At 24.4% G+C, this 26073-nt stretch overlaps 1 protein-coding gene across 1 annotated transcript in view; it reads left to right on the top strand.

Annotated features, from left to right (window-relative positions):
• The first annotated feature begins 14 nt into the window (after nt 1-14).
• LOC129991669 (H(+)/Cl(-) exchange transporter 7-like) overlaps nt 15-26073 on the top strand; it is a 34352-nt gene continuing 8293 nt past the window's right edge. The window contains exons 1-20 of the mRNA XM_056098249.1: nt 15-274; nt 3150-3263; nt 4687-4752; nt 5546-5596; nt 5692-5824; nt 7197-7306; nt 7904-8047; nt 8475-8558; nt 9698-9791; nt 11353-11417; nt 13028-13138; nt 13527-13581; nt 14112-14172; nt 14261-14396; nt 15846-15939; nt 18316-18497; nt 20609-20788; nt 22266-22351; nt 23984-24098; nt 24661-24744. Coding sequence (XP_055954224.1) covers nt 155-274; nt 3150-3263; nt 4687-4752; nt 5546-5596; nt 5692-5824; nt 7197-7306; nt 7904-8047; nt 8475-8558; nt 9698-9791; nt 11353-11417; nt 13028-13138; nt 13527-13581; nt 14112-14172; nt 14261-14396; nt 15846-15939; nt 18316-18497; nt 20609-20788; nt 22266-22351; nt 23984-24098; nt 24661-24744 — 2085 coding nt within the window. The 5' untranslated portion in view covers nt 15-154. The remainder of the gene's footprint in view (nt 275-3149; nt 3264-4686; nt 4753-5545; nt 5597-5691; nt 5825-7196; nt 7307-7903; nt 8048-8474; nt 8559-9697; nt 9792-11352; nt 11418-13027; nt 13139-13526; nt 13582-14111; nt 14173-14260; nt 14397-15845; nt 15940-18315; nt 18498-20608; nt 20789-22265; nt 22352-23983; nt 24099-24660; nt 24745-26073) is intronic.

Here is a 26073-nt window from a genome sequence, read left to right as displayed (position 1 = left end):
TTTCACCTGATGTAAACATAACAATCATGTGACTGTGTCTTTTGAGTATGGTTTTGTTCAAAGTGAAACTACTGATACAAAAAAAGGGAAAATTATCTCTGTAGTAATTGTTACTTTCCGGCCTTTCTTTAGTAACATTTAGTTGAAAAACACCATGACGAGTACTGTGAAGCTACGGAATAAATTAAACAATGTCGTTTCCAGTAATAATGCTGCGAACGAAAGAACTCCACTATTACAACCTTCAGACACTGGATTACTTATTACAAACGAAGTAAGAGAATATTTATTTTATGCATAGATATAGTTAGTTATCATATCCACGATTTATATTATCCTCGTACAATTTTCGTGTGATTTGATATCAAATCTTAATGATGGAATACTTTCCAAATAAACATTCGTCACTCCTGTATGATGCTCTTTTCAAATTCCAAGTAGTAATACATATAAGTATTGAAAAAAGTAGTTGTATTAAAACTAATTTAGGAAGTTTTTATGTCTAATGCTGCAGCGATCTCTTCCTTTTAATGTTACTTTCATACTCAATCTCACCATAGTTTTACATATCATTATATATATTCTTTTCGCTTTTTAATTACATAACGTGATCATACTTGTATTCGTAGACAAAATGTCATTTGCCTATCATAAAAAAAATGTAGAAAACGTCATAGTGCAGTTAGTAATAATTACAGTATACATTTTAAAATTATATATATAAAAAAATCAGAAAGTTATTTTACCCTTAGCATATTGAAAAAAAAAAAATATCCATTAACAAATTAAAAGTATACTAAATGATCTACTTAATAATAGAATAGGCTTACATTTCTCTACATTGTAACTTGTGAACATATAAAGCAGTGAGAAATAAACTAAAATATTAGTATTTTTAATATTAAGAAAAAATGATAATAAACAGCAATTTGCTTCTTTTATAAAACCTTTTGTAAAAGTGATGATACTCTTTGCCTAATATTCATTTATTAGTTGGTATTGCTGCTTATTACTTTTATTGCAATGTTACTCTACAATATATGTAACAAAATAAACCAGTCACTTCCCCATTGTACTTAAACTGCATTGGTTAGTTTAACCTGATTATTAAATATTAAATTTATTGCTCACAAATCTATAATAAGCAACAAAATCATATGGCGTAGATACTAACAATTGAAAATCAGATGTAGTAATTAGAGATATCAAATCTATACCATAATTTCATTGTACAAGTTTTTATTGCAAATTTGATGAAAAAACTGTTGTTTATTTTAATAATTCTAAAAAACATCTCTATTTTTTTTTTTTTTTTTTTTTTTTGCATCTATGGATCAATACTAACAAATAAATATAAAAGTGTGTGTAGGAACATAATAATCCTATAATTCTGTGTTAGATTAGAAAGATTTATTTATATAATATATAATTTGGAATATTTTTCATTTTGGTTCTTTGTATTTTGATTAATAATTACATTTTTATTTATCACTTTCATAAAGTTGTGTAAAGATTTTTCAAATAAAGCTATTAAATTATTTAGAAAAATTAAACATTTTTATAGAAATAAAAATATACTTTAAATCAAAATTTTATGTAATATTAGATACTGTTGATAATCTACTGTTCTTTAAAATAAAAAAAATAGTCAATTTTAACTATACACAATAATCAAAAGGCATCTGACTATTTTAATAATGTACATGGGGTTATCTTTCTTTTTATTTATTGATTTGAATAAAAACTTTCTTGTACTTACAGATTTGCAGAATAATTCTTCTTGAAATAAATTCGAATAAATTAATACGAATTATTATTTGTAACTTATGTATCTAAAATGGGGTTAAGAAAAGTATTAACTATCATAATTTTATTTAGTTAATTTTAATGTATTTTTTGGGATATTTTAAAAGCTGAATATACTGCAAGATATAAATGATTTTTTGTGCTATTCAATATTTTTATACTTATTGCTTAGATTCGTATTATTTTAATATGCACTGGATATATTTAGAATTGGTCTCTCTAAGATCTGTGCTGGTACCCTCTAAAAATTTGCCCACAGTTTTTTGCAAGAGAATATTTAAACTAATAAATTTGGTATGTATCAATTACACATCGATAATGAATCTCTTATGGAAAAGATCTTGGTACTCGACCTCTGATTTTAAAAATGAGAATTACTATTATTTACTTTAATTTATCTTTTTAACTGTTTCATTTGTTTTTCTGGATTAGAGTAGTAATCAGATACTACTGAAAAATAAATGTACTTCTTAAAGAAGAAATAAAAAATCTGTTTTCTGTAAAGATTTATCAAAGGCAAATAAAATTTAAATAATGTTTCATTTTTATAGTATAAAACTAGAACCTAATATGCATTAGTATTTTTCTTATATTTTTGTCCTATGAAATAATTCTCTTGGTGGCAGAACTGTGAAATTCCATTCCACAGTATAATTATTATAATATATAATTATTTGCATTTTACCTAAGAATTACCTGTAAAAAAATTATCTGCATTGAGTAGTTTTGATTGAACATTGAAAGATGAGATTTCTCAACTTTAAAAGTTTTGTTCTCTGAGTGAGTGATACTAGATTAAACTTTTATTGAGCTAAATTGACTTTTTGTATTCTGAATATTCTGTCCTGAAACAGCTCAACTCATATTCTTTGTGCATTTTCTTAAAACTATATGGATAAAATATTTTTTAGATTATAGAGATTTAATTGCACAAAAATATATGACTTATCTACTTTAAAAACTTATTTCTCAAGGTTGAAATTTATTATATGAAACTTTTTTCTATCAATAACCTAGTGTTAATTGACTACTTAGAGGGTTAAAATATGATTAGTTTTATATATAAATTTGTTTCTGTTAACAACTCACCAGATAGAGCCTAACAAATATTTTTAATAACTCTTAATCTCAAATCATAGTGCAAATGAGTTGATGCCATCATTCAAACATAATGATGATTAAATGGATCCTATTCATGGGATAATATGCATTTATATTTGGTGTACCCCTTAGTATATATAGTTTGATGAATGATTGGAATTTAATGTCGTCAGATCAATTAGTTCTATTTAGTTCATTGTAATGCACTTTCGTGTATATTAACTGCATAATTTATTTGACAGCATTGTAGCACTGACTCCTTGCTATTTTCTGAAAGTTTGAATTCTCTCGTGGAAAGTCATCCTAATCGGAAAATATCAGTTGGAATGTCTAACTTGCTGTCTCAAAAATATGAAGTATAGTATAAATTTATATTTTTTGTATTTAATTTTATGTTAAAATCATTTATTTCAAACGATTTATTTAAAAGTGTATACATTCAGTGGAGTGTATTGAGATTTATTTTCTGATTAGAAGCATTCAGCAATCAATTTATGTTTCTGATTATTTCAATATTAAACAACATGATCGTTCTTAAGTTATGAAAAATTTAACTTATGCATTATTTCTATTAAAAACTTAATGCTAGCTAAAATTATTCAAATTGTATATTTGATTTAGATTTTTTAAAGATTTTTTTTACTTATCCTAGAATTGTGCTTATAAGTTCAGTTATTACCTGTGCTAAGGGAGAAGGATTTTTTTTCCTTTTTGATCTAAATGCATGATTTCAGGTTAGAAGTATGTCTTACCTTCTGATTGCACTTTCCAAAAAGGTATTCAACATTATATGAGAGAAATTTCAACTTGTTGTATTCCTCAAAAGAGACTTCTTCTCATTCATATTGTACGTATTGTAACTACATAGGCACTGAACCTACTAAAATTATAGCTATCATTGCTGATATCTTTGTGTACTAGTATTTTATTTGCAGTGTTTAATGAGAGTTCTACCAATGCCTTAATTGACAAAATAACTATTTTCATTTAAAACGTTACAAAAAGTAGCAACAAGCTTATATATCTCGAATGTAATATATCATGTATATATATGTAGTATTCTGTCATAAAATTCAAGATAATTCATAAAAATTCAGGTTTTTTTTTTTTTTTTTTTTGCATTTTAGCATATAATAAAAATTTCAAAAGTCATTTAGAAAATACATCTTTTATAATTTGTGCTTATAAGTTCAAAATATTAATTATAAGTTAATCATTACAAAATTTAATTACACATACAAATTATATATATATTTCAAATTCATAGGAACAGAATTTGGCTAAAGAATTGCAAACAGAATTTTTAATTAAGTCAGGTATTGTTAGTAAATAATATTTTGAGTTTTCTTCAACCTCAAATTAATTTATAAATGTGAATTTGATTCTTCTGTTTCATAAGACATTATAAGATATTAATAAAAAAAAATTTTGAAATTTTATACATTTTTGAATATTTTATTTCATACTTTGAAAACTATCCTGAAATGAAAATTTCAAAATTTCAAGTGTCATAAATTAGCTTATTTCGGGCAATAAGTGGTACGATTATTTTACTTGCGACATTAAATATTATAAATGATATATATAATCATCATTTATATAGGTTACTAAATCATCTATAATTCTACTCATTGATCAAGGTAAAAGATAGATGATATATAAAGCTATCTTTTACCTTGCTATCATAGCTAATCTTAGTCACTTAATTTGACATGATAAGTAATTTATAATTGAAGTTTTTTTTAATTGAAATGTATAATATTAAATTCATTTTTTTAGAGTCTTGACTATGACATTTGTGAAAATACCTTGTTTGTTACAGAACAAACTGATGCTCAATCTAAGGTATAATTCTGTTTTTTCATAGTAATTTGCTTATTTTTGATATAATTGTTTTATATTATGCATTTGAATTATTTTCTTAATGTCTATTTAGTTATTTTTCATGTATTAAAATGAATTTTTCTGTTGTGTAAATTCACTTATTGCTACATTCAAAGCAAATTTTGAACATTTTTAAAAATTGTTTTCAAAATGCTTTATATATGCTCTTCAATTCTGCTCTTCTGAAATATTCAGTTTTTAAGCCTATCTTCAATTTTTAAAACATTGTTTGAAGGTAATAAGAAGCACTGATTAATTGTTGATGTATTATAGAGGTTACTGATTATTGCTAATTGACAAATTTTATAATTAATTATTTATATGATAAATATCCTTCCTTCCACTTTAATTTATTTAAAGATGGAACTAACATTTTATTTTCTGGGTTCATAAATGTACGCATGGTAAATGTTAGATATTGTAATAGAATGAAGTTTGATTAAGAACTTAATCTTAAAACTAATGAAAGATAATGAGAGGAATTATTTGTTAATAGATTTATTAATTTTCAATACTTAAAAGTGAGTTAAAAATTAATTTTTCAATCTATTGTTTTAAGATTAATCCTTTTAAATTTGAAATTAATTATAAGTTGTAACAAATTTTAGCTTTAATTGTTATTTTTAAATTTTAGGTTGAGATTTTTCTAAAAATATGAGAACTGCATTATTACAAACATTAATGTATGAAATGTGTAATTATAGTTCTGCAAATTATATATTTTTTATGTAATTTTTAATAAATATTTTCATAGTTAATAACAGAAAACAGTAAAGGATGCCTGCCTTATCTACAGTGCTTGAATGTAAGTTGTGTTTTTTTAATCAAAGATTATAAAAAAAAAAAATGTATTTGCCTTTTTGTTTATGCTGGAAATTTATTATAAATTTTATGTTTTAGACAATCACAAGGATTGCTATAATGCGGTGGTTTGTAATATTTTTGATAGGAATTCTTACTGCGTCCATTGCCATTCTCATCACAATAGCAATAGAGGAAATATCAAAGTATAAATTTGCATTTTTAAAGAATTGTATCCTTTTAATGAAGACTTGTGTTATTGTATATATGGCTTTATTTTTTACATAGATAAAATATATTTTCATAAATATAAGTATTGACATATATTTTATATAGATGGTGTACATAATATATTGCATAATTAATAAAAGCCTAAAAATAAATGTTTCCTTAAAAAAAATTATGAATGCTTATGTGAAGATATTTATTTTTAGTAGTATAAATTGATTATTAAAGTAACTGCATAAGATATTATTATGGAAAAGTTCTAAAATGAATATCAATGAAGTTTTCAGTATAAATTTTGTCAAGTAATTTATTTTTAATTACTTTGTCATTATATATCTATACATATACTATATGTAACTTTAATATATATATTTTATCCTTGAACTTACATATATTGATAAAATATATTCTATTTTTGTTTGTTTGCTTTATATAAAGCTTTGACATTTTAAATATTTTTTCATTGCTACATTTAATTTATATTAATTTTATAAATGAAATTACCTTTTTTAGAATATGATATCCTTTTCTAAAGTTAGAATTATGCAAATTATGAAGTTGTCATTGATTTCATTTTTGAAAGCTGTCATTATATAGAGTAGATTGATTTTATGAGCTGTATTATAAATTATATAATATAAATGACTGTTTGAAATTTTTAATCGAGTTGAAATTTTAGTACTACAAATGTTTGAAAATTAAATGTGTACAGCACAGCTTATTAAACAATTATTCTTTAAAATTATTGCAATAGTTGAATTACTCCAAAACATTAAAAATCATGATTTTCTTAATCTGGCGTAGAAAAACATTTGTATTGTTTTTTTATACTATTTTCAAAAGCTGAAATTTATTTAATAAAAAATAGTTTATCTGTGCCAAGTGTTTTCATTCATTTATATTGTAAATTGAAATAAAATTATGTAAAGAGAAAATAAAGTAAGCACTCCACATATTTATGTAACAAGCAGAAATATCATCTATATCAAAAATTGTATGTCAAAAACTTCACAGCAAAATATGTTAAATTATCTTGTAATAGTTTGAATCACTAGTAACTTATGGCATTTTATGACAACATACAGCAATCAATATAATAAACAAAAAAAGAAAAAACAAAAGCAGATGTAATTATTTTGTTCATACCTATTTTGTATCAATAAAATGTTTTGGAAAATTTCTCTTGCAACAATTTGGCATCGCATTGACAAAATATTTTTTATTAATATTCCTATGTAGAATGCTTTTTCAAATGTTCCTTTATTGTAATAAGTGTTTGATGTTAATTATAATCAATTTCTATCTTACAAAAATAGTAGCAAAAAAAGGCTTAAGTCTGATTGTATTGTATTATAATTTCCTTAATTTATTATCAGGTGTGGATGAATGTAATGATAACAAATGCCTGTTCAAAACATATTATTTCTGGCTTCTATTTTCAGCAGTTCCTGTAGCTTTTGGATCATTCTTGGTGGTTTTTGTTGCAGTAAGTTAATTTTATTGTTAATATTTTACTGCTCTGCTTCAATACAGAATATCAATAAGTTTTGCATACAATACATAATTTATAAAATATTTTAAATTCATACATATCATTTAAACTTTAAGTAATTTAATTTTAGAAGTTTATTGCAAACATGTCTTATTTTTCAGTATAATATATCACCTCTTCTTCATAACATCACAAAATACATTAAACATATCTGTAATTTTTTTCATTCCCTTGATTAGGAATGCCTGTTTTATACTTTTTTTTCTTTTTGTGCTTGAAACTGAACCGTATTTAATAGATTTTTAATTCATCCAGCTGAAGAATACGATTTTATTTCTTTTCTAATAAAGCTGTAAGATGCAGAAAAATAATTCATTTATAAAATAAATTTCTGAAGGAAAATGAGGGGAGGTGATATATCATGCATTGTTTATTATTATTATTCTGTTTATCACACATACTTAAAAAACTACAATTATTTTAAATTGTACATGTATTTGATAACCACTCTTTGTAATCATTTGTTAGTTTTTAGTGTTAATTTAGGAAAAAAAAAAACAAATTATTTATACATATTTCTCTTTTATTCAGCCTGTTGCAGCGGGAAGTGGAATTCCTGTCATCAAATGTTACTTAAATGGTGTAAAAGTACCAGAAGTTGTTAGATTAAAGACTTTGATAGTTAAAGCTGTAGGTGTAGTTACATCCGTTATTGGAGGTCTTGCAGTAGGAAAGGTATACTTTTTTATTCTATAGTATTTAATGGCATACAAAATACATTTTATTGCTTTTAGTATATAATATATATACAGATGCAAATAACATTTAGATGCATTGCAGTTTTTAGTTTTTTATTAACATTTACTCATTTAGATTGTTAACCAACTTCAATTTAGTCCTAAATTGCTATTTATCTAAGAACTATAATTATCTTAAGAATGATTTTATTTTAATTGGTCATACTTTGTTTATTGATTTTATTTTTCTGTAAAATGAAAGTGACAGTTCATGCTTAATTTTAGAAGCATAGCTATGATCATTATATATAAAAATTCTGTTTATATATTTAGTCATGCAATAAATCTTTTATAATTCAAACACTGTATGAACATTGAAAAACTGAATTATGTCAGAATTTTATCTAATATATATAACATTCTAGGAAGGACCAATGGTCCATTGTGGTGCAGTTATTGCTGCTGGAATATCACAAGGAAAAAGTACTACTCTTCGTAAAAATTGCAAGGTATAGTTTTCTCATCATTTATTAAAAATATTTCCCATTATTTTTTTTACTATTCAATGTACTTAAAATTGGCTAAACGATATCAATATACAGAAAATATGAGCATGTATACTTACTGTTGTATAAATTTTACTATGTAAAATATATTATGCAATTAATCTTTGAAACTGGTGAATAATGAATAAGTTTAATCTTTATACAAAATATGATTTTCTAAATATATGATAGAATCTTGAAGACAATAATAATAACTTAAAAATTAGCATTATCATAGTTTTAGTCTGATTATATTTTAGATTGAAGCATTCTATTTTTCTACTGATTACAAAGTTTCTATTTCTTTTGTATCTCTTTTAAAGCAAATTTTTGTCTTCATATTAATTTAAACTCTGTCATTTTTAGGCAGTTTCTGCTAGTTAAAAAAATTCTATCCTCAAATGAAAGTTACTTAATGTTGAAAAGTAATGTTAGAAATTTTGTATCTTTACACATGCTTGGTAATTAGAAGTTCCTTGTTTCCTTTCGAATCACATGTTAATTTCACTATTTTAAATAATATGAGTAGTAAAGCCTTATTTTTGTAAAAAATAGATGTTTGAAGGGAAAAAATATCATTAATGCAAATTACTAGATTAAGATTTCTATTTTTTTATCACATTATTATCTAAAATTGTAAACTGAATGTTTTACCAAAAATATAACATTATTAATTATCTTGAAGGATACTAAAATGTTTTTTTTTATTCTTGAAAATTATTAAATTGTAGAAATGATGATTGCTTTAAATTATATCTTAAATGATATCCAGTTCTTTTTGCCATGTAATTTTGGTAAGTGATTAAAGTAGTTTAATAAATGGAATAATTAATTGGAATATAGTGAAATATTATCATATTAAAACGTTGATATTACTGTTCTACAAAAAAAAAAAAAAAAAAGCGGGAGCAACAAAATGTAAAAATGAAAAAAAATGTATTGATTCTCAATTCTAAAAAAAAAAAAAAATTATAGTATGCAAAAAAATTTCTTCTGAGGATTTTTGTAATTTTGATATTATCAGAAATTTAGCATAATAAAATAAAGACTATTCAATATAATTAATTAATTTATCAATAATTTTAAGATTATATTATTTATAGATATTTGAAGAATTTAGAGAAGATCATGAGAAAAGAGATTTTGTATCTGCTGGAGCTGCTGCTGGTGTTGCAGCTGCTTTTGGTGCTCCTGTTGGTAAATATTTATTTGAAATACTTTTATTATTCAATAAACTGATTTTTTTATTAATATTGTTTGTATTCGCTTGATATAATTTTTTGAAGTAAAACTTTATTTTAATTAGATGATTGAATAAATTTAAGTAAAGTTTTAATCAAAAACTTTATTTTTATGTGAATATAAATAATTTTTGTTACATTACATCTGTTTGATTTATGAATGAGAAATCAGTTATTACTAAAGAAACATTTAAGATTGGACCATATCTCTTAGAATTTTCAACTAAAATTTTTCAAGAGAGTGCATGAGTAATTTTATTGTTCATGGATTAAATCGACTGTAATTAGGATGGCATAAAATGAAATTTATTTACAATTGGAAAAGGCAGAAACAATTCCATCTTCTATGATCTATTACAGTTTCAACTTGCTCACTAAGAAAGCACAAAAAAAAAAAAAAAAAAAAAAAAAAAAAAATGCTCTGCCACAAATTGACAGATTCTTGGCAAGTTGTGCCATTTTGCATCAGTCAAAACAAAGATTATACAATATCATATGTACTTAATACGAATATGAACTGCAATTCACTGATTGGTGATTGCAGTAAGGCTCATCCACTCATGGAATTTTTGAGGTAAAAAAATATTGGAATTTTACAATGTCATATCACCAAAAATGCTTCCAAATTTGATGCCAAAACTTTATCTAGAAACAAAAACACTTTCAATTTTCAGAATTCATATTATTTTGCAGTAACTTAATAATCATTAAAAATTAAGAGACAAATATCATTTAAATGTTTTTGTGAAAGTCCTTTTTTCTTCAGTTTTTAAACATATTTTAATGCAATATAACATATTAAAGGCAAAGTTTTTTTAAATTGATTTAAGTGAAGGGGGGAACAGTATATTTACTTTTCTTAAGCCAACTTAACATCTAACTGAATTTACATACGTTTCAGTAATTATTTTAAAATTATGTTGGACACTCCAAGATTAAGATAACTGAGAAGTAAGATTAAATTTGACACCTGTGTATTAACCAATGCCAGCAATTAGTTCCCAAAAATAACATACTTTTTGGCTGTTTTGAAATTAACGATTGTCAATTTCCTGAGGTTAATTCTTCGCCAATGGCATACCATTAATGCATTAGTTCCCTGAATTCCAAATAAATAAATCAACAAATTTTTTAGCAAATAATATATGCTAGTTGAAAATTATTTAAAATCTTAGGAATATATATTGATTTTTTCAGCCAAGCATTGTAAAAAGAAACAATGGCATAAATTTAAATTAGCCACAGAAGTGAAATATAGCTGTCCTGTAAATTCATTACTGGGCCATTAATGAGTTAATATATTTTACTTATTTAGTGATTGAAATTCACCCTGTAAAAAGTGTTGTGACACATGAGTAGCTAAGATGTACTCTTGGCCCTAGATGGCACTACTGCAAAACAAGAGACACTCTTTTGGCTTAAAATCGCTGACTTCATCAGCGGGCTTGTCTATGACAAGTACCATTAGAAACAATAACAATATATTCATATTTATTTTATTTGTTTAATTTACCTAGGTGGGGCACTTTTCAGTTTAGAAGAAGGTGCAAGTTTCTGGAATCAGTCTTTAACCTGGAGAATAGTAAGTTTTTTTTTTCACGTCTTTTTAATTTAATTTTATCAGTGTTCAGTATTTCTAGACATTGAAAAGCAATTTTTTACACTTTAAGATGGTATACATTTTATAAGAATTTATTTCTATGCAAATATTTCGATTATGTTTACAATATATCTATAAAAACAGATTGCATTTCAATATTAAATCATATCCTTAATGCTTAAATTAAAAATAAGGGACATTTTAACAAGAAAATATGTACAGTCTTTTTTTTTTTTTTTTTTTTTTGTACTATTCATAGAAAGACCAATTTTAACAAATAATATTTTCTTTTTAAAAGTCATCACAAAATTTGTCTTTAAATAATGAAAATTAACAAAATAATTACTCATTCATTTATTGTTGCTAATAATTTGTGTGGATATGGGATGTATTTTCAGAGTTTTTTATGGGATTATTCTTTTAAATATATTTTGAAGTTAATGTTTTTAATGTATTTTATTTTGCATTCTGTTTGAAATTTTTGCAAAAGTGAAATTTAGCAATATTTTATATACTATCAGAAAATTATTACACTATATTTCATTTGGAGGGACTTCCTTTTTTTATTCTCTCACTTTCTCCCTCTCTCTCTCTTTTGTTCTTTATTTACTATTAAAATGATAACATTTATTGCATATTGGGAAAGAGTACTATCTGTAAGCATTATTGTTTTTATAATGGAATAATAGCAATGTTTGTATAAAAAATTATTAATTCTAACCATACAGTGCACACATTTTTTCTGTATTTTTTACTTTATTGGCTTTGGTAGGAAAGATTTTATTTATTTTAAAGAATAGTTTCATCAGTATATAAAAATATCATTTATTTAAGTTTAATCGCCAGTCTCAGTCAAAAGAGAGAAAAGAAGTTAAGTCCCAACTTACAAGCTAAAACTAGCAATTGTCTTGTTTTCAAATACATTTTTTTCACCTGATTAATTATGATAACTATATTTAGTTTAAAAGTGATACTGATGTTTTAATAATCTGGTTGTTGTCAAAACCAATATCTGTTTCTTAAAGCATTAGAAAATGAATAAATACTTGAGAAAAATGCATCGAGTTTAAAATTTTCAATATCTTATTATTCATTTGTAATATAGATAATATTTTTGATTGTGAAATAGTTCTTGTTGATATATTAATTAATTAGATTAATAGTGTACTAATAAACAATATCATATATTGATTAGTATGGGATTTTGTGTTCATTTCTAGAGAGATATCAGATTTTTGTGTTAATATAATCCAGCCAAAATGCATCTAACGTAGTATCCCCAGTCAACTATGATGTAATTTTTTGCCAACTTCAATATATACTTTGATTACTTTAGCACACATTCTGAATGCTATTTTATTAGTAAAGAAAGTAGCATTACAAATAAGAAGATATTTATAAGATCGGTCTTTTATGCTTCTTGAAAATTGTTGTCAAGTTAGTAGAAATGTTCTACAATTTCTTATAAAAGTCTGAAATTATTTTTATTGAGTCACATCTTACAATATTCTGATTAAGAAAAACTTTATTTGTAAATATATTATGTCTGTATAATAATGAATATGATTTTATCTATTTCTTTTCTATTCTAGTTCTTTTGTTCCATGATTTCTTACTTCACATTAAATTCTGTTTTGAGTGAATATTATGGATATCCTGGGCAGCTGTCATATCCTGGTTTGGTTAATTTTGGAAAATTTGAGGCAAGTTTGATTCTGGATTATTTTTCTGGAGTAGATTCAAAATATTAAAATTTTTCTGTTACTAAATGAACCAAATTTTCTATATTAAAATTGTGTTTAAAGTTAATTAATTAACTATGGTTGATCTAATTTTAATATAAAATAGAATGTGTTTATTAATTTGTGAATCGTAAACCAATTCTCATTTAATAATGAACATTTAAAATTATTGAAGTATTTAAATTATAATAACAGTTTTTTTTTATCTTTCATATGAAATCATTCTCATGTTATGTTCTAATATGCTTGGTAATTAGAAATAATCTTTAAATTTTTCATTTTATTTACTCAATCACTCTTATGAATAAACCATTTTTTTTTTTTTTTTTTTTTTTTTTAATATTTGCAGAACTTGGATTATAGTTTTAAAGAACTTCCTATTTATATGATAATGGGAGTAATTGGTAAGTTAAAGAATATATATATATATTTGTGTGTGTGTGTTTGCATATTAATTAAAGAAAAATTGGGTTTGTGTTATTATTCCTGTAATAACACTGTCTTAATAATAATAATATATTTTTCAGCTATTGTAAATTATGTTTTGTTTTTATGTAAAAAAAAATATTTAATTTTCCAATTTTAAGTTTCAATGTACAAAAATAATTATATGTATATTTTCCTTTTCAGTATCCTTTTGTAAGTACATACATGCACAAATATTAAATAAGATTAGAATTTATTAAATTACAAGCCAAGAACATAAACTTAAAGTTATTTCTGCTTAAACTGGATTTAATTTAAACTCATATGATCTGTTTTGCTTTATTCATTAAACTTTAAATCTATTATAATTGTAAAAAAATATATATTAAGATATATAAAAAATGTCTCCATAATCTAATAAATAAATCTGTATGAAGATGTATCCATAATTATAATAAATGAATGTATTAATTCAATCATTCAGAATCAGATTGTTTTTAAATTTCAGGAGGTTTGCTTGGAGCCTTATACAATCACTTGAATTACATACTTACTGTATTTAGAATGAGGTAAGAGCTGATATGTTATTTTTTTCTGCATATAGGTATTATTACTATATTTTTTATATATATATTTGTAATATTAAATACTCCCTAGGTATGTAAAACACCCTGTTGCTCGAATAGTAGAAGCTGTTATGGTAAGCTGTGTCGGAGTCACAATTGCATATCTCACAACATTCATTCGTGATTGTTGTCCATATGAAAGTTCAGATGCAAAATTTCCTGTTCAGGTGAGTTATTTCATTGCATGATAAATGCAACATTTATCATCATATCAGTATACATCAACATCAGTATACATTTACATTATAATAATAATTAAATTGCCAAATATAAGCTGAATGTGTATGTGTTTGTGTGTTCTAGCAAAAATCTACCAAAATTCAAAAAAAGAAAAGAAAATCCTGTAATTTTTAAATATGTTGTCATCAGGAGGGTGAAAATATTATCGGGTAGTTAAAATACATAGAATATTTTCCAGTCAGATTACTCTTAAGTAAATTGTCAAGTGCCAATGACAATAGTTTTAACTCAGGTAACTCTGTCTGAAATTAGCATATTTTTTAAACATTCATTTCTTTTAAAGAATCTGTTTTAGTCACATTTCTTTGCTTTTTAATTTTTTTATTTAAAAATTGAGTAAGAAAAAAAATCTTTATACCGTAAATTTCAAACTACAGGCGATTGCATTTGCAGAAAATTCAAACAGTAATGAATTGGCCATTTAGTATTCTTTCAGAAATTATCCATTCTATGCAACAAGCCAGCAGTAATAAACAATTTTGAAAGAGTAACAACTCATTTTCACAAAAAGATTAAATTAAAATTATTTTTCTTAAACTTAAATATTATAAAATGTAGAAATAAAAAGTACTACATTTGGTAATGTTTTGTAATTTATTGCTTGCATCTGGCTAATAAAAATTAACTGCCTTTTTTATTATTTAATTATTTATTTGTCAAATTAGTGGATCCTTATATAAGCCGATTCACATAGTTTAAATTTAGAAAAAAATTCTCATATTATACATGGAAATATACACTTTTTATTTTTAATTTAATGTAATATTTTGGGTATTAATTACACCATGGAAATTTCTTTTGCATGCTGATTAAATTCTTGATAGTTAGGTAGATGAATGCATTGATGTTGGTATTAAAGAAATAATTGAAATCTTTCTTAGTAAATATATGATTAAAGTATTTAATATTATTCTTTGACAAAATAAATTATTGTGTGGCATTGATATTTATTTAAGATTGTACATTCTTTTGTATATCTTAAAGTCTGAGATTCATTTGTTTTTTCAGATTTATTACAATTTCTTTAAATGTAGATGTTAGATGAATATAAAGATTTAAAAAAAAAATTTGTACTTGTAACTGTTTGTGTATTCCAGACTTTTTAATTATTAGATAAATTTAACTCATTTTTAATAATTTAATTTATTTAATACTTTAAATTTACTTTGCATTTTGTCAAAAATTTAATTATTGTATTATAATTTTTTTTTTCTCAATGCATATGCATCTAGCATTACAACATAATGAATCAGATTTTATTTTTGATGCTGTATGTATAGTTTAAAGTATATAAAATAATTTTTCTTATCTATTGCAAAAATAATATAAATGTCTTAATATTTAAGACTAATGAAAATGTGCTTATTTTCTATTAGCTTGACTGTGAAAATGGTCAATTCAGTGCATTTTGGTCAATATGGTTTCAAACTCCTGAATCTTGCCTGAGAAGTCTGCTTCATGACTCTGAAAGTAAATTGAATTAGCTTAGTTTTTTCCCCCCTCACCTTTTGAAAAATTGAATAAACCCTATGAAATTCTATTGGAGTTCTCTATGAAAAAACATTTCTTTATATGTTTTAGCTAATTTTAAAATCAGATATCATTTTAAAAATTTCATTGCAGATGGTGAAATTAAAACTCATTTATTTTTAAAGTATTTGATATTTTCAACTTATCAAATTCTTTAAAAGGATTCTGAGATATAAATTTTTTTAATTGAATTTTAGAAATTGCTGTAGATATTTTAATGCTTTCCATCAACTTGAATCATTTTGAAATCATGAAATATGGCAAATATTTGAATGGCAGGTATTTACAGTTTATGGAGCATATAATCATATCAGGGATATACAAAAGTCAGGGGGATTTGTGCTGATAATCAGAATGATAAATTATACTATTTTTATATCCAATTAAGAATTTTCTTTCTTTCGTTTTGTCAGTTAAAAAGTTTGCTGAAATTCTTGACTACTATCTATTGTAACTAAAAAATATGTCTTAATTCCAATAAAATGGGAAATGAATATGAAGTTAAATTTACTATTTACAGAAAAGATGAATACTATTTACTATTTACAGAAAGAGAATACTTAAATGTAAATTACTCTCAGATAAATTTTGTTGACTTAAAAAAAAAAATTATTTCTGAGATAAAAACATGCTTATACTGTACACTATAATATCAGTTTTTTTTAAACTTTATTTTTAATCAGAAAATTGTATTTATTATATTATTTGTTGCTATACTAAACTAGATAGACCAATTTAAAAAAATAATGAGAGAAAAAAAAATACAGCCAATATGCATTATTAATAATGTAAAATTAAAATTAATGTCATGATTAAAAATGGTTACGAAAAACTAAATGAAATAAATTTAAAAGTGAAAGTAGATAATATATTCAATTCTGCTTTATAAAAGACTCAAAATTCTACTCTATGTTTTTATTCTAGAGTGTTGAGTCAACTTCTTTAAAACATTATGAGTGTCAAGTCTATCACTTTGTTTTTTAAATAAATGAACGTAAATTAATCCAAATGCTTATTGCTCATGTTTGCTGAAATGTGGTTAGAAACAATTTTTCGTGCATTAACTTATCTTTAATAAAATGTGAAAAATAAATGTGATATCAGAATAAGAACAATTTTGAAAGCTAATGGTAAGAAAATTTATCTATATTTAATATTCTTTTCAATATAGTGCTCCCAGTTTTCAGGAAAAATGCAAAACTGCCTAAATCAATATCATTTTTCTTGTTGCTGTACATGCACAATAACTTATTTTTTCAATAAGATCTTGCTCATTATAACACACTCACTCAGCTTATTCCAACATTTATAAAACATATTCACATCTACTACAATAGTGTGTGAAGGAAAGAAAGTATTATTGATAATACAAGTGCTTCCTCTATGGGCATAATGTTTTTTATTTATAGAATTTTTCTTTTTAGCTGGTTAAAAATTTGAAAATAAATAAAAAATTAACCCAGTTAATAATAAATAAAAACTGCTTATAAACAGTTTCTTAATAATATATATGTAAATGTGGAGATAACATAAATGGTATTTAATTTTTCTCTTTCCTGATTTTGTTACCCACTGCTGCATAACATTTTATAAAGACTGCTGGTAGAAAAGTAACAATTTTTTTTATTAATATTTACTTTGTCACAATTTTTTAGGTAAAATTTACTTACATTGAATGAAAAGTATCTAATTATTATTTTTTATTAATAATAATTAAAATGTCCAAAATTAATTTACAAAGTAAAATCTAAGTTCTGCTGAAATAAATAATAGCTCAGTGTATATAAAGAAAGTAATAAATGGAATAAATAAATTGAAATAAATGTTTTATCTTTATTACTACATAGTAATTCTATAAACTTTTTATTTCTAATTTTTCTATTATTATAATTATTTTTTTCATTTAAAATGATTTGAATAAATGGACTTATTAACTTATCTTCATGAGAACTTCAAATCAAATAAACACAGAAGAAATATTAAAAAAGAATGTACAGATTAAGGATGTTTAAATTTTCAAACTGCATTTATTAAATTCCTTGCTGATTTAAATAAAGGCAGCTTATCAAATGATAAAAAAAAAGTAATTATTTAAATAATGTATCATTGGAATGTAGGAATATAAATTAAAAATTATTTAGATTATATCTTTTTTGTGCTGTAAATAAATGTTTCGTTACCTTGATTTATAATAAATATTTCTGATTTGTAAAGAAATATTGCATTTTTTTTCAGATATATGATTAATTATTTGTAAATTGGTTTGAAGATAGATTTAAAAATAACTTTTGGTTAAATATTGCTCTTTCTACTCAGCTATCTGGAATTGTCTTACTCTTGGACTTTTTTTCATTGCCTACTTGTTCCTTGGTTGCTGGACATATGGTTTGAGTATATCAAGTGGACTCTTTATACCTACACTTATGATTGGTGCAGCTTGGGGTCGATTATTTGGAATGGCTGTTTCAAAACTTACTCTATATATGGGTTTTAGAAATGTAAGTTACTTGTTTTATTTATTAATTTCTTTGTGTGTGATTTAATATAAGTCTTGGATATTCAAGTTAATATTTTTGTGACAAAGATAAATTTATGTTTTCAGTTCAAGTGAAATGTCTTAATTTAAAAAAATTATCTGAAGTGAATGTTTGATTTTTTATTTGCTGTTTTAATATAGTCATTTTTTTTATAATATAGATTGCAAAATGATTATCAAAAATAAGATAGCAACTTTTTTTTAAAATTTGTAAAGTGTTTTGTTATGAATTTATAATATTACCACTATTAGTCTCCAAGTAAGATAGTTTTATAGGCAATTCTTATGAATGCCGAGTTAATAACCATCCAGCCTTGCTAACCATTTGGCCTTTTGACAACAAAATCGAAGATATCTGATTAATAAGAATCTTGGTGATAAGTCCATTAGGATGTGATTTATAGTGATGTTTCTAGAACCTTCTTTGGCATTCACAGGATTTATAATAAACCCAGTGAAAAAGCCAAAATCAATCAGCAGTAATCAATCATTTGAGAGGCTTGAACTGTCTCTCTCCCATGGAGTTCACTTTGAATGCTTTATGCTATTACAGTTGTTTATTACCGATTTGTTGCTTGTGTGCAGTTGTGTTGAATAAAGTATTGTTATCTATTGTTGAACCTGTTGGACTGATCATATAACATCCATTAACATGAGACCCCTAAGTTTTGGAATTTTCAGAGTAATATTTATTTGTGCAATATAATCAATGAAAATATTTTTTCCAAAGTGCCAGTGTTCTTTGTTTTCTTACTTGCAAATTGTCCTCTTTCCTTCTGCATTAAAACTATGGAGATTCTGTGAATGTGCTCATATTTTTATTTTCAAAATTCTGAAACAAGAATTTTGTGTGTTATTGTGTAGTGAAAAAAAAAATGAACATGCTCTTGGGATACCTTTTTGTTGAACAATTAGATCAGCAAGATTTGATACAGAATTGTAATTATAAAGCAATTACATACCAGATTTCAGTTATATAAACTGTGTTTTAAATTTTGTTCAGAATTGTTTATGTATCTGCACTTTAAATGTTAAAACTGTGTACCAGTTTTTATCCATCTAATATTTTATATTTTGTAGTGATAGTTCTTACTTCCTTTTAGATAGACTAAGAGGCATACTTCCTATGAAATAGACTTTATTCAAAATTCGATAGAAATCTACAAATTTGGTTTAAAGGCTACATATTGTATTTCATCCATCTAGCTCAATGCATTTTTGAGTTAGTCTGTTCATAGACAAACAGACAGTCTACCAAAAATAAGTTTTTCAGGCATGGAGGAAGTCTAAAACACTAACAAAATCTGAGATTTGTTCTCTCTGGTTATTACTCTTGAGTTCAAATTTGTGACAGTTATAATACTTTCTTATTGTATTTTTGATAAATGTGAAAGTATTATCTCAGAAAATTTGGAAATGAATAAGTTGGTTAATGGTATTCTTTTTTGTGTTTGCATCAGTTATTATATTTAAGAAAATATCTATAGTTAATTTGAACTCTCGTCTTATCTTTACTTATAATAAATAAGAATGTATGCATGTTGGCACTCTACATGGCAACAACCTGTTTAACCTAGAGCTGTTAAATTCGGAACATATATGCTTTGAAATATGGGAAAGTGTGCCAAATTTTTTAAACCAATTTTACTAATTTAAAAAATTATTCAAGTTTTAGTTGATTAAAAAAATAAGAAAGGTTTTTTTTGTTTGTTTGTTTGTTTGTTTTTATAATGACATTTCCTAAAATGTTATTATACAAAACTAATTTTTTAAAACTCTATTTCGAAATTTAAAAAAAAAAATGTTTAATCTTTATTTAATAGTTGTACAAATTTTTATTCTGTAGTTATGTTCTCATTCTGTTTTTCTGAAACATTTTAAGTTTAAATCTGTTTTTTCTGTATTTTCTTCTCCTGCTTGTTGTATTAAATTCTGTTGAAAATTGACTTGCCTATTGTAGAAATTTCACATTTCTAAAATTATGAAAAGAGAATAATATTCTTTGCATGCTTAAAAAGATTTGCAACTGATATTTGTTATTATTAAATTCTTTTTACTTTCTTTCTTTTTTAGGATTCCCTTTATTATTCCAAGTTTGCCATTGTTGGTGCTGCTGCAATGCTGGGAGGAGTTATCAGAATGACCATAAGCTTAACTGTTATATTAATGGAAGCTCTTGGAAATATAACTTTTGGTTTACCCCTGATGTTATCTGTTATGATTGCAAAATGGGTGGGAGATATCTTTAATGATGTAAGTTATCACACATTTTGAAAAAAAAAATTGATTGATTTCTTATTTATAGTTTATATTAAGTCAAAACTGAGTCTGCTTTTTTAATATATTACATATCGAGTAGATTATTTAATATTTTTACTAAATTTTGTGTATTTCATTCTTGTTTAAAAGTTTTATTTTTTACTAGCTCCTTATGGTGTCAAACTGTTTTGCCAGTATTAATGCTTGTTGAAATTTTTAATTAAATATTTTAAGTAACTTGGTCTTTTAATAGCACCTTCAGCAAAATATTTTAAACTTCAAATTTTGATAGATTTGTAATTTATACTATATTAGAAGCCTTGTGCTGTATTGTTAATTTTGTTTCCCTTATTTTCTGTTAACACCTAAAATGTGAACTTTAAATTGAAAGGTAGTGATTGAACTTCAATTAATACAAAAATGTTTTCCTAAAACAACAAATTTTTATTGCATTTTTTTTTTTTTTTTTTTTTGAAAATATTATGTTTTATAGTTTAAAGTTTCATAGTTTCCAAGTTTAGTTTCATAGTTTAAGTTTAGTTTACAGAAGGAGTTAACTTAATCTTTTAATTTGAGCTTTTGTCAATTAGATAACTGCACTGATAAAAGTTAATTTGCATACATAGCATGCTTGTGCATGTTAAATTTAGTTTTTATTTTGTGTGAAATAAATTATTAAAAAATATATAGTTAACATACTTTTAAATAAATCATTTAAAATGCAAACTTAACATAGGTTGAAACATTAGAATTTTTGGAAATATAATTTTTTTAGACTTTGAGATGATGTAAGAAGCATTTTTATGCTGTAATCTTTTCAGAGGTTATCATAGAAAAATTTTACTTAATTTTTAATTAATTAACATTTTAAAAAATAACTACCTTCTCTATAGTATGCATGTTCCAAGTTTGGTAGCTTTAGGTCAAACGATCTGGCTTGTACAGTGCCAAATCACATGCACAAATAAATACAAACAAACATTCATCTTTATTATAGGTAAAGATTAAGCTTTTTACTATTTTGATTATATATTTTATTAAATTTTTATGCATAATATTTGTTTTTGTTCTGTGTGCATAAATATGTGATCTCACTGCAATTTCAAGTGTATCTAGAACATAAATTTAGAATATAATGCAGAATTTAAAAAAAAATAGATTTGCTTGATAAGTTAATGTATTATGCTTTGATTTTGCCTATAGTTAGTTTGACATTGAAGCAATTAAATATTTATGAACTGAAAAATAATGACAAAACTGCACATTTTATTTAATCTTTGCATGTTATTCTATTTATTTTTAAAAATATTTTTTATTATACTGGTTTAATGGAGTTGTAATAACTAATTTGAATTTTATATTAATATGCATTAACTGATTTAATTTTTATATAATATGATTTTCACTAACAATTATACTTTTAGTTGAGTAATTTGTTTTGTCTTTTTATTGTATGTTGTTTTTTCTATAGGGTTTATATGATTGTCATATTCATCTTGCAAGTGTGCCTTTCTTAGAATGGAAGCCACCACACTTCTCTTATACTATTTTTGCAACGTGAGTTTTTAAATTCAAATTGTTTAAAGCTGAAATTCATCATTCTCATAAGTAATTTCATTATGTATTATGAAATTACTTTGAAAATGATGAACATTTTTAACTAAGCACATTCTTTGATTAATTCTAGTTTCAAATGCTTAATTTCATTGACCATCTATAAATCTGGAAACAAAAGTAAATGACATCTTCTCTGAGATTCTCCAATGTTAAGAACTAAAAATAATCCAGAACATCAATTCAGTGTAAAATACTAAAAACTGCTGAAACACTATTTTCCTATTTCACTGCATAGAAATAGTGTGAAATGTATAAGGTTTTAAAATTCAATATTTCATAAAGGATTTTAATACTAGTTCTTTTCTCAGTATATCAAAAACATAAGTAAAAATTATTTTTCTGCTTAATGAATATAGGGAATATGTATATAAAGAGATATTTTTATGCATTTTCTATATTTATACTAAATGCTTATTTTTAGATAAAAACATATGCTTATATTTAGAACTTGTATATAAAATATAGAGAAAATATTGTAATTGTCAAAAAATTTGAACTGCAGATTTTGACAAATCTCCACATTTTAGACCTACCTATGTTCAAAAACGCATTTTTGTCATCATGCTTGTCTTGTCTCTATCTGCGACAAAGATAACCCAAAAGTGCTTCGATCTAAATGAATAAAATTTGTATGTGATCTTTACACAAAATGTGTAGATTTCTATAAAGTTTATGAGCAAAATCTGTTCTGAGGAAGTCTATCTGTTTGGCTATCTGAACATTAGTTAACATGATGATTGCAAAAAGAAGAGAGAGAGAGAGCTAGATGGATAAAATTTGATATGCAAATTTAACTTCCAAATTGTAGATATCTATCAAATTTAAAACCAAATCCATCAAGGAATTGGCATGCTGTTGACTCAGATGCAGTGAATGAAATATATGAAATTTGGTATGTGATTTTGTAATTATAATTGCCATTCTATGTCATATTTTGGTCTCAGTCGATTGAAAACAATGTGTCAAATTCGATTTTCAGGTACTTGTTGGCAAATGCCAGAAATTAATCACCAAGGTTTACATGATAAATTCAATAAAAATGCTGAATTCATGCCAATGATCTATTTTTCAATATTATTCGCCAATGCCATTCAAGGACTTACCCAAGGTTTATGTGGGGGGGGGGGGAGAAGGAAGAGAGAAACTTTTTTTTTTTTTTTTTTTTTTTTGAGAGAGAGAGAGAATGTGAGAAAGTTTGGAGAAGATCATTCTCATTAGTTTAGAAAAATGAAGCATCAAAGATAGTTTCATTCATGTGACTTACAACATACATCATTAGTTATCAGTTGCAATTATTGAGCTTTTATAAATGATAACTAAAGGTTATCTATCGTCCTGTCAGTGAAATTTACTAAATAAATTGCACAATAATTTGTGTCATTGATTATGCCATTCATTTATGGGGTTGCATATTTTTCATTTATGTTAATATTTCATAAATAAACTTTTCCTCTTGATAAATGTACAAGCAGATATCTATAAAATACAAATATTAATTCTTATCTTTATATTATTTATTACTAATATTTTGTTTCGGAACTGAAAATCTATTATATTTTAATATATTTTCAGGGAAGTGATGAGTTATCCTGTGGTATGTTTTAAAACAATAGAAAAAGTTGGTTTTATTGAGCATATTTTGAAAACAGAAACACATAATGGTTTTCCTGTGGTTGAAATAAAAGAGGTAATTATCTAAGCTGTATTACAAGTAATGAGAAATTTTTGGCAGCTTTTAATTTATTTCTTTAATTATTATTAATAGAACATTAGCATACTGTCTACATCTAATATTTTAATCATGGCTTTTAAAAACATTTTCCTTTGTTAAAATTAAACTAGCTTTCAGAATAAAATTTGAGTTTATTTTTAAAAAAACAAAAACGAAAAAAAAAAAAATTATTTGTGCTCCAGATTGTGGATAGTTAGACCATAAATAAGCGTTGGTGGCTTGGTGTTTTATTATTTTCTTAAATCTAAATCAAATTTGCTGTGGATGTTAGATGAACTCTTTGGATTTACATCTCTAACGAATTTAATACTTTTATGCAATAAAATTTTAATCTCATTGCAGATTTCTGTGAAGTAATTTTATGTTATTAAACTTGAAATTCATGATGATGTTTGAGGTATTGCTATTAAATATGATGGATGACAAAAAATAAAACTATATGAGTTGGATCAAGATTATTAATGCTTTATTTACTTTACTTATTCAATCAAGAAATGATACAAAATATCTTTTTTAGGGATCTTTTGATAATATTCACACATTTGGTACTTATAAGGGGCTAATATTAAGATGGCAACTGATTGTACTTCTTCAACATAAAGTAAGTTTACTGTCATGAAAATTTCTTAATTATATGTATCATTTTTTAGATAAAAAATAATCTTTGCTGTACTGTTGTACTACTGTTTGTAATACTGTTTTTCAAGCTCTGTCCAGTATAAAATCAGGGCCTTAATTCTCTCAATATGATTTAATTTCTTTTTCTTCACAATACTAATAATTTATTTAACTATAGTTAATTATATATTTTTTGTCTAAATTTGAAGATTATACATCAGTTTTTTTTCATCAAAAATGTTTGTTGTAAAAATATAATTTGCTTAAACAGTTCTTAAAATTTATTTTGGTTGTAATGCTTTGAACAAGTTTATAGGAGTTGGGACAAAGATTTGTCTTTCTAAATATTTATTTGCAATTAATTATATTTAATTTTTAAAAAAAGCATTGTACGAATTATTTAAATCTTGAAGATTTATTTACAAAATATACAGTTAAAGTGACAACTCCACAGGAGATTATCAGTTTGCAAATTTCAAAACTTTGCCAAAATTCTTTTTATCTGCCTACATTGACGATTATTTCTCATAAGTTTTATGATCACTAAATGATCCTCTTTCTCTTGTGAGAATAATTCCAGTTTCTCAAATCTCAGAGAGACATGTAATTTTCTAAAACTATTGGTTGGTCTTATTTCTGCGATAAGAATCAAACTCTGAATTTCTCCAGCAAGAATAAGAATATGTTACAATTCTTATTCGGAAGAATAATTTTCAAAAATCGTAGTTGGTCTTATTTCTGTGATGAAAATCAAACTTTGAATTTCTCTGGTGAAGATAAGGATATGTTGCAATTCTTATTCAGAAGAATAATTTTCAAAAACCATTGGTTGTTCTTATTTATGTGACAAGAATCAATTACACAAATTAAATTATTTACTAATTCCAAACCAGAATGACAACTGATTATTTTAAAGGGCATGGATATATGCATAAATTTATGGGGTAAAAACATTCATCATTCCTTAGAGCATACTATCATCCTCTCCTGAATTTTTTCAAAATTTTTGAATTCTGTCTTATTGACAAAAATTGGAAAAGAAATCAAAATGGCTTTGCAAACATGAATAATTCTCTGTCTTGTGATAGCAAGCAGTGAAAAGATATTTCCTTGACTGTAATCCTTTTGTAGGAAATGAAAATAGGACCATTCTATCTTTAAATAAGATGCCATTAGTTTTAAAAAAAATCTGTGGTATGAATTTTTTTTAAAAAAAAATTGTTATAGTTTTTGTCCTACTTTTGAAGTGATGATCTCATCACAGAAGTAATAACAATTCATCCATTGAATATGATTAGATGCTAGCCAACTA

Source organism: Argiope bruennichi, chromosome 2, assembly GCF_947563725.1.
Source record: "Argiope bruennichi chromosome 2, qqArgBrue1.1, whole genome shotgun sequence".
Lineage (NCBI taxonomy): Eukaryota > Metazoa > Arthropoda > Arachnida > Araneae > Araneidae > Argiope > Argiope bruennichi.
The sequence above is the reverse complement of the archived record's forward strand: the minus strand, read 5'-3'. Positions and strand labels throughout refer to the sequence as shown.